Source organism: Mastigoproctus giganteus, chromosome 1 (assembly GCF_048544385.1).
Source record: "Mastigoproctus giganteus isolate SK-2022 chromosome 1, ASM4854438v1, whole genome shotgun sequence".
In the NCBI taxonomy this organism is placed as follows: Eukaryota; Metazoa; Arthropoda; class Arachnida; order Uropygi; family Thelyphonidae; genus Mastigoproctus; species Mastigoproctus giganteus.
In genome coordinates, this window is record NC_143575.1 from 109,441,663 (window position 1) to 109,451,490 (window position 9,828).

At 37.6% G+C, this 9,828-nt stretch overlaps 1 protein-coding gene across 1 annotated transcript in view; it reads left to right on the top strand.

Annotated features, from left to right (window-relative positions):
* The window catches only part of LOC150091095 (uncharacterized), a 334,378-nt gene extending 325,042 nt beyond the window's left edge, over nt 1-9,336 (top strand). The window contains exon 16 of the mRNA XM_090374226.1: nt 8,965-9,336. Coding sequence (XP_090230352.1) covers nt 8,965-9,137 — 173 coding nt within the window. The 3' untranslated portion in view covers nt 9,138-9,336. The remainder of the gene's footprint in view (nt 1-8,964) is intronic.
* The last annotated feature ends 492 nt before the right edge of the window (nt 9,337-9,828 follow it).

Consider the following 9,828-nt stretch of genomic DNA (forward strand, 5'->3'; position numbering starts at 1 on the left):
ATCGCAGGTGCCTAGTCTCCAGACACTGCAGTTTGCAGAACTTAAGCCTTTCTTCATAAGATAAACTCTTTGTTCCATTCACCAATCTTTCTGACCTTCTCTGTACTCATTCTAGCAGCTCTGCATCCTTCATAAAGTGAGACCAGTATGCAGTACTCAAGGTGTGGCCTGACCTTTGCCTTATACAATGGGATAATCACCTCCTTATCCATGCTAGAAAAATTTCTGTATATCATCGACAAGACACCATGAGCTACTCTTTCCGCCTGTCTGCACTGCTCAGAAAACTTCAGATCAGAAATTTTCTGAGCAGAATTACTCCCAGCTCTTTTTCATTCTCCACTTCCCTGAGTGTAGTACCATGCGGTTGGTATGCTACTCTGGGGTTACTGCTACCCATGTGCAGCACCTTCCATTTGTCAATGTAAAACTTCAGTTGCCACCTCTCAGCCCATCTGCTCAACTTTTCCAGGCCCTGTTGCAGTAGCATACCATCCTTACTGTCATTAACAACCCTACCAACCTTTGTATCATTTGCAAACTTGCACATTAAGCCTGATAATACTTTCATCAATATCATTGATAAATACACAAAACAACAATGGTCCCAACACAGACCCCTAATGGACACCACTAATAACATTAGTCCATGAACAGCAGTGTCTATTGATTACCACTCTCTGTCTTCTCCCACTCAACCATCCCTTTATCCATAGCAGCAACTTGCCCTTAATGCCATACTGATCCAACTTGTAGAGTAGTCTTCCATGTGCAACAGTATCAAAAGCTTTCCTAAAATCCAAGTATATATCAAAATTATTTTTTTGCATCCAGTTCCTTTGTGACCACATCATAGTATCCAATCAAATTGGTCAGACAAGCCTTCCCCTTAACAAACCCATGCTGTGTCTGAACTATAACTGCAGTCTTGTCTAGATGATCCTGCAGTGCTTCTCTAACCAATGACTCCACTATTATTTTTCCTGGAACGCAAGTCCATGGATCCATCATGCATGGTGCTCAACTATCCAGGAAGGTGGTGATGGTTGCTTATAGGGCCGCTGCAAGTGGGTAGGCAAGGTAAGCATTGCTAACAGCAGCAGTTCAGGAGGATGCTGAAATTTTTTTTGATATTGTTTTCTGATTGGTTAACACTTATCAGTATTCAACATTTAGGGCAACAAATTTTATTTTGCTTACTGTCGTAATTTTATTTTACTTACTGTAATAACTCGTGTCACCTTTCAATCCCCCTTTGTGAATTGGGGATACATTTGCATATCTCCAGTCCATGGGGACCTCCCCTGCATCCAAGGGTGCCCTAATAATAATGTCTAAGGGCCTGCTTACTTCCTTTGCTGCCTCCTTTAATATAACTGGACAGATCCCATCCTCTTCAGGTGCCTTTCTTATGTTTAACTTCAACAATTTCTCCTCCACTTTACTCTCAGTTATTACAAAATCGTGTAACTTCTTGTTAGAGTTTGATAAGTTTCTGGTCTTCACTTCCCTACAGAATTCTCACGTGTGAATGTAGATGCAAAATACTCATTCAGTTTGTCAGCTACCTGAGGAGAATCATCAACAATCGACCCATTGATATCAAGTGGACCAGTGTGATCCATCCTCTCCTTCTAAAGTTTACATAAGTAAAGAAGTCTTTACTGTTTTTCTATGCATCCTTTACTAAAGATTTCTCGTAATCTACCTTTGCTTGAATCAAGTCCTTTGTGACTTGATTACAGATTATCTTATATCTACCATAGGCATCTGTGTCTCCTTGATATTTTTTATGCACCCCATGCAGTTTTCTTCTCTGCCACAAGTCTCATTAGTTCAGCTGACATCCTAAGAGTGGTAATTTGCATCTCTTCATGCAAGTCAAAGTGATGAAATAGCGGTTATGGGATGTAGCAAAGATATCGTGGATGTTAAAACATCACAACTGTGGGAATCATTCGTCAGCTGCTTCCATATCAGAAACAGCATGCCTTGTTGGTTGCTCACAACCCACTGTGGTTAACGTGTACAAAAAATAGTGTTGAATGGGTAAAACCACCTCCTGCTGTCAGAACTATAAAGGCTTACACAATGTATATATTCGTAATGAGCGAAGGATGCACCTAATTACTTGAAGTGCCTCAAGCTTAATTAAGGTAATGAAAAATATTTAGAAGTAATTGTGTATCCTGACATGAAATTCTCTCAACAGTAGAGAGGCTGCTAGAACAGCACATGGAATTTTATGAGATATAAAATTCCTATGAAAGCCTCTAATAATTATGGTCAAAGCCCTGCTTACCTCTTTTGCTTCTTGTTTTAATATAATTAGACAGATCCCATTTGCTTCAAGTTCCTTGTTTACTTTTAACTCAATTTCTCTTCTGCTTTCTTCTCAGTTATCACAAAATCAGTTAGGGCCCAGTTAATTTCATCCCTAAAAGCTTCTTCAAGGGTCAGTGTAGATGCTAAATATTTATTTAGTTTGTCAATGACCCGAACAGGATCATCAAAGTTTTGCCATTTTTATCTTGTGGGCCAGTGTGTCTCATTCTTTTCTTTCTAGTGTTAACATAAGCAAAGAATTATTTGTTACTTTTTTCTAAATTCTTAGCCAAAGACTAAGGTCAATGACCCGAACAGGATCATCAAAGTTTTGCCATTTTTATCTTGTGGGCCAGTGTGTCTCATTCTTTTCTTTCTAGTGTTAACATAAGCAAAGAATTATTTGTTACTTTTTTCTAAATTCTTAGCCAAAGACTAAGGCCATTATCTTCCTTAGACTGCCTAACCCTCTTAGTTACTATAACTTGGAATAATTCAGTGGTGGGCTACCTGACTAAGGTGCACAAAGCACTGAGTAAGAAGAGGAGGAAAATGAAAATTTGAACACCTTTGTAATTTTTACATTGTAATGGGATACAGAAACCCAAAAAAATAAATTCAAACTATTGTGGTAAATAACTAAGTGGCCTTTAGAATGTTTTCATTTGCCTAGCTTTTTGTTGACCACTAGAATAGATAGCATTTTTGAGTGCTTGTGGTTGAAAGTTGCTGAAATATAAGGAGCAGCTGTACTAGGGTACTGGGACTTTTTGTGCATGGGAAGAATATGATAAGAGTGCTCTTTTCTTCTCCTCTCTCTCTCTCTCTCTCTCTCTCTCTCCCCCCCCTCCCTCCCTCTCCCCCTCTCACACACACACACACACACACACACACACACACACACACACACACACACACACACACACACACACACAGCAAAGTCAGATCACTGATATGCTCTATTATGCCACTCAGACAAACTGAATGAAATGAATTGGTGATGGTAGAATGTTGAAGTCATCTTTCCTCCATAGAAATTGATTTTACGGCCCGTGGGTCAAAATGCAGCTGCTAATTTCAAGCATTACTATTGTATGATCATCACTAAATGCTTTAGTGTCAAGAATGCAGTGAACAATGTTGCGGTCATATGTGATGAAATCACATATGAGGGGCAAGGTATGCTGAATCTCAACACTCATGATCTGATTCAAAAAAGAATTCAGGGCCTCAGCGTGGTTACTTGATGAAAGAGATGGATAAGGGAAAACCGACTTCGACACTGCTGAATTTCTTCAAGCAGTGGCAGTCAATGCAGGAACCTTTAGATCAGTGCTACTCAAAGTATGGTCTGCAGACCAGTGTCGGTCTGCGACATCTGTTACCGGTCCTTGTGGCGATTTCTATTTTACAAAAGTACTAATCTGCGATGGATTAGAAATAAAAGAAACTGGTCCTTCACTACAACTAGTTTGAAAAGCACTGCTTTAGATGACCACCAAAATGCATAGAGAGAGATCCTCCAGTGACTTGTAAGAAGAGGAATGTCTCAGGAATCTACAGCTGTCAACTTTTGGAATTTTAGTTTCCTGGTTTGTAGACTGAGAATGATTCACTCTCCAAGGAGAAAATTGTTATGCATATTATATATTTAAATCAGTCAAGTTATCATTAAAATATTTTTTAATGGTGTCTATTTATCCAAAAAAAAAAAAAGTTTAGTGCTCAAGTTTATGACTCTTCTGAAACTAATTATCATTATAATATGAAAGTCTATTACTCCATATCCAGTTTCCTTATTCCTTTTCTGGAAACACTTAATGATAGATATTGAGGGCCCACTATATTGCTTTAATTTATACTAAATGATGCTCTAGATGAGGTGGCCACTCTGTATAATCTTTTTTTAGCAAAGTTCACTAATTATTTTAAAAACTATTCTTAACTTATCTTTTAGTATTTTCATATAACCATGTTTTTCAAACACAAAAAAAAGGCTACTTCACATAAAAACTAGGCTCCCAGTGTCAAGGGTTAGTGACAAGCGACTTTCATCCTGCAAATATACAGTGCTCTCCCAAAGTGATATAGTTTTTTTTTTTTTTTAGTCTGACTTTTTCTTTTGCTTACGTCAAGTGGTTCTGTGCTTACAAGGTCTAAAGTAAAAACCCTGAAAGGAAATCCACCTTTCCTTTCTTAGTCTATATATTTATTATTAATCAACTGTGTACACCGCTTGGTCATTATCAATGCTCCTGCCTCCACGTGGTGGAGCCAGTAACCTACGAGGACCAACCCTTAGGACTGAAAGGAGCAGAAATGGAAACCAGTGAATTTCAATGTTTAGAGCCCAAGAGCTGTCAACAGAGCTACAATCATGAAACTGACCATGACTACTCTCTCTTGAAGAGAATGAAAAAGGGCACTGACAGACAGGAATCACCAGCATTCTCTGTCAACACAACCTGTGGGCAAGCTCTTCCCCTTCATCATTCAAAGTTGCCTTGAAAATGCCACAGGTTCACCGAAAATGGTGAAATGTTTCCAATCAAACGATTTACTAATAGAGACCATTCATTCATGACACTCTGAATGAATGGTCTCTATTCATTCATTCATGACACTCTGTACTATTATTATGGACATCCTTGAATAGATCAAAAAGTCACTCAAGCAAAAAAGAATTGTAATCCAAAAAGACAGCAGTTTAGTCCCTACCCGGAATATAATCTTAACTTTCAGTTCTCCAAACCTACTGGCTTTCAGTCAAAGCAGTCTATTTAAACTGCTGCATTTGGCCATATGTTTTAAATGCCAGAAATTTGGCATTCCCAGACAGCATGCCATGGAGATGCAATGTGTCCAAAGTGTGAGTGTAAAATTCATACACAAACACAAACAGAATGCAAAGAACCAACTGCACAGTGTCTTAATTGCAAGGGCAACCATCCAGCATAGTCCAAAGATTGTAAATTCTGGAAGTTGGGGAAAAAAAACTCAAAAATATAAAATAAAGTTTCTTACCAAGAAGCAAGAAAACAGGTAAAATTAAGTATGCCAAAATACATTTATGCTTCTGCTACTTACAGTCGCCAATTAGTAGCATGTCAGATAGAAGTGTCCATTCCTCCAGACACATCCATCTCAACCAAACATAGTAGACCAAAGCAGTAATACATAACTCACAATTGCATCCCACAGACTTCCCCATTGTAAAGTAGTGGAGAATTTGCAAAAATCAGATCCTGTTGAGGTGAAGCAATCACTCCTATCAAGCATGGATATAGATGATAAAACCAACCAAGATTTTCTTGAAATACATGCAGATGATGATATGGAAGAAAGCAATGAGTCAGGATGCCATACTTTTCCCAGAAAATAAAAATCAAAACTCGACTGATATAAACAACCCACTCACAAAAAGCAGATGGACTCATCTTTCACTTAGAGACCAAATAATGGAACATATCATCAAATTGCAGCAATAATAATGATATCTATGAATTAATTCACCGTTACAATACTGCTGCCATGTGCTTACAAGAAACAAATTTAACACTAAAAATCTCTGTTTCAGTCAAAAATTATATTATCTTCACAGAAGATTGATCTGACACTAACATCTCTCATGGAGGAGTAGCCATATTCGTGGACTCAAACACCCCCTCCAGACACATTACTTTGCAAACATCATTGGAATCTATTGCCACATGTATAATAATTGGTGTCACTCTGACATTGGTCTCAGTATATCTTCCATCTAACCGTTATTCGACATGGGGTTCTCTGGTCTCAGATTGACGTGGTGAGCTTATTGAAATGCTACATGACAGAGAGAATGTCACACTATTGCAAAAATCAGATCCTGTTGAGGTGAAGCTATCACTCCTATCAAGCATGGATATAGATGATAAAACCAACCAAGATTTGCTTGAAATACATGCAGATGATGATATGGAAGAAAGCAATGAGTCAGGATGCCATACTTTTCCCAGAAAATAAAAATCAAAACTCGACTGATATAAATTTGCCCACTTGCATCCATTTCCCTACTGGGTCAGCCTCTGCAATAGATCTCTCAATCTCTCCAATCCTCTTCCCAATTATAGAGTGGGCAGTGCATGACAATCCTCTAAACAGTGATCACTAACTGCTGATATGCAGAATTCAAACCACCCATTCCAAACAAAATGGAAATTTTCCAAGGTAGACTGGACAAAATTTACCAATCATGTCTCTTTTGATGATCACATCATTTAGTCTTCTACTATTGACGTCTCACCAATCATATCAAAACGCAGATACTAACAGCTACCATCCCACAGTTTCAAATAAGAAACAGTAGGCATACCAGTCGGCACCTCCGTAGCCAGGTGAGCAGGAGCAGCAGTGCTTAGCACACGCTTCTTGATTAGACCAGGGTTCAAGCCCATGATCCCACCAAATACGGAGGGTGCGGAAAGGTCAGGGAATGACCACCGCATATCCCCGGAGCAATATGGCCTTAGTTGCTAATGCTCCTAAAAACCAAATAACAACAACAACAGCATACCAAACTGTCCAAACAGAAATCTACAGCCATACATTTCTGCACCAAGCACAAAATGCATCCTGAACCCAAGTTACACATGGTCAATCATCCTCTTCCAATCATGAACAGTATTCATCTCCTAGATCTAATTTTTAATAAGAAGTTAAAATTCCAGGAGCACATCAAATATCTACGAACCACTTGCACAAAGAAAATGAATATACTTCGGGTCATCTCTACTACATCTTGGGGTGCTGATCATTATACCATGCTCTACTAAGAGGTCCTTATTAGATCTTGGCTAGATTACAAAGCACCTGTTTATAACTCTGCTAGGGAGAGCACCTTAGCCAGTCTTAAACCCATTTGACACTCTTCTCTTAGGATAGCCCTAGGTGCATACGGAACATCCCCAGTTCAAAGTCTTTATTTTTTGGCTCATGAACCTCCACTCAGCATCAGAAGAAAGATGTTATTGATAAACTACTGAGCTGAAATTAAAAGCCTCCCCACTCATCCTATTTTGCCACTACTGCATACAAGTAAGCAGAAAGTGCTCTGCAGTGTATGCACTGCTTGCAACAATTCAGGCTACTGGTATCAGGCTGCAGAATCTAGCAGAATGCTGAAACATTCTGCTTGATAATATCCTCAGAGAATCAAAATATTTGGATCCCCGTGGACTACCTTCACACTTTCTTGTGATAATTACTTTGAGCAATGGGATAAAGGTGATATTGCAAATATTAACATCCAACAACTACATTTTGCTCATACACAAAAGTATCCCCGCTTTACTAAGATCTGTACTGATGGTTCAGTCTAATGATAAAATGGGTATAGCTCTTGTCTTTCCTAATACGACTGTTGCAGTTTCACTTCCCGCCAAATGCAGCAGTTATATTGCTGAGCTCCATGTTATTAAGCTTGCTCTGAAAAACATCTGACTCCTATCAATAAATAAAAACATAATATATACCAACTCACAGAGTGCTCTTTTAGCTTTGAAAAGCACTTCCTCACCTTATAATCTTTTATTAAACCTCATAAAACAAGAGCAGATACATCTTCGTTAGCATCTGCAAACTGTTATTCTCCTGAATGCCAGGCCACAGTAGTATTCCAGGAAATTAATGTGTGAATGCTGCTGCAAAGCATCCCTCTAGCATAGCCTCAACAAATGATAGTCTCATATTCTGATTATAGACACATTATACAGAAAACATATATGGAACAATAGACACTTCTGTGGAAAATCAAACAAATAACAAGCTATTTCGACTAAAATCTGAACCTCAAGTATGGACTTCTAGCCTTTGTGAAAATAGGAAAGAAGTAATCGTGGCCAGAACTCAAATAGGTCATATTCACCTCGCACATCTCTTTCTGCTTACTGAAAATGATCCAGTAAGCAGAAAGTGATCTGCAGCGTATGCACTTCCCCCACTCACTTACAATAAAGCATATACTCACGGAGTGTAGCTTATTCAATAATGCCCAATGCATTTCTTTCAGATCTGCAAGAACCTTTGTCTCTCAACAGCATCATAGGTAAAGAAGCAAATCTCTCTCTGAATTCTTTCTCTGTTTAAAACAAATTCAAATGTATGACCATTTCTGACTGCTCTCCAGGCAGTTTTCATACATAAACCCAATTAGTTTGGGAGGTGCAATATGGCCCAAGTAGCCCCTATGCAAAAAACTACCACAACAAACAACAACAGCAACATAAAAACCAGCTGGATCATTTAATGTAATTATAGCCATCGTGTATAACAGTTAACCGTAAATACCACTTTTCATACTTTTTTTTCCTTTAGATTTCATTCTATTTTGTATTTCCTTTGACACTGTAGTAGGTTATCAGATTGTGTTGTTACTTTAATTTACGTTTGGCAGCTCTGTAGAAAAGGATGCCTCTAATTCTGATTTTACCAATGTCTTCCCAACTATTGTATGTGTGTGCTCGTGCTTAATGGGAAGAAATGAAAAGTGTTTATTTCTAAGGAGATTCAATTAAATTTATTTAATCCTAAAATTTATTTCATGTGTTCTGTGGTTCATTTAATTTATTTTCTTGATATTTCTTTTTTATTTTTACTTTTTAGTTCCCTTTGAAGTTCAAGAAGCAACATTCTCATCACTCCTCTATTTATTTCCTTGTAAACAAGAATTATTGTTCCCTTCCCTTGATAACTGGTTGTCAGAAAATGAAAGTAGGATATCAGAGGAAACAAAGAACCTTTTGGAAGTCATTACATTTAAAAATGTATCACAGTAAAATCTTTTTATAAATGCATATGTTATAATCACATATATAAAGATAAGTTTTGTTTACTACTGAACCCTGTTAAAAAAAAATATCTCTCCTCAAAATGTTATCCATTCACAGTGACATTTATCATTACATAAAATATTTTGTATATTTATCTTAAAATTAGTATACATATGCCATTAAGTGTATTGTATGTACAGGATGCAGCATAAGTCATTTTACTGAAAGAAAATGAACTCACCATTTAAAAAAAAAAAAAAAACCTTCAGTAAGAAATTCAAAGGTTATTCAGTTGCACTGATGAATATAGATTAGTAAAAGACCTGTTCAAAGTATCTCTTATACTGAAAACATGTCTCTTTCAGTCACTGAATGACAAATACCTGAGCAAGTCCTTCATGTGGAGTTTCTGAAACTGGTTATTCTTGGTTTCACGTGCTCCACATATCTTGGTTTCTCAGCATGCAATGCATCTTTTATAATGTCTCACACAAAGTAATCATATGGCTAAATCTGTGAGCTAGCCATAGCTCACAGAATTAACAATTTGACCATCCTGTGATGTCCTGCTCATACCTGGAACATACATTGCTTTCAATTTATGAACATCACATTCGCAATGTGGTGGAGCATCATCTTGTTGCCATAATGAGCATTCAAAATTTGGATTATTTATTATTTCTGACAGCAATACTTT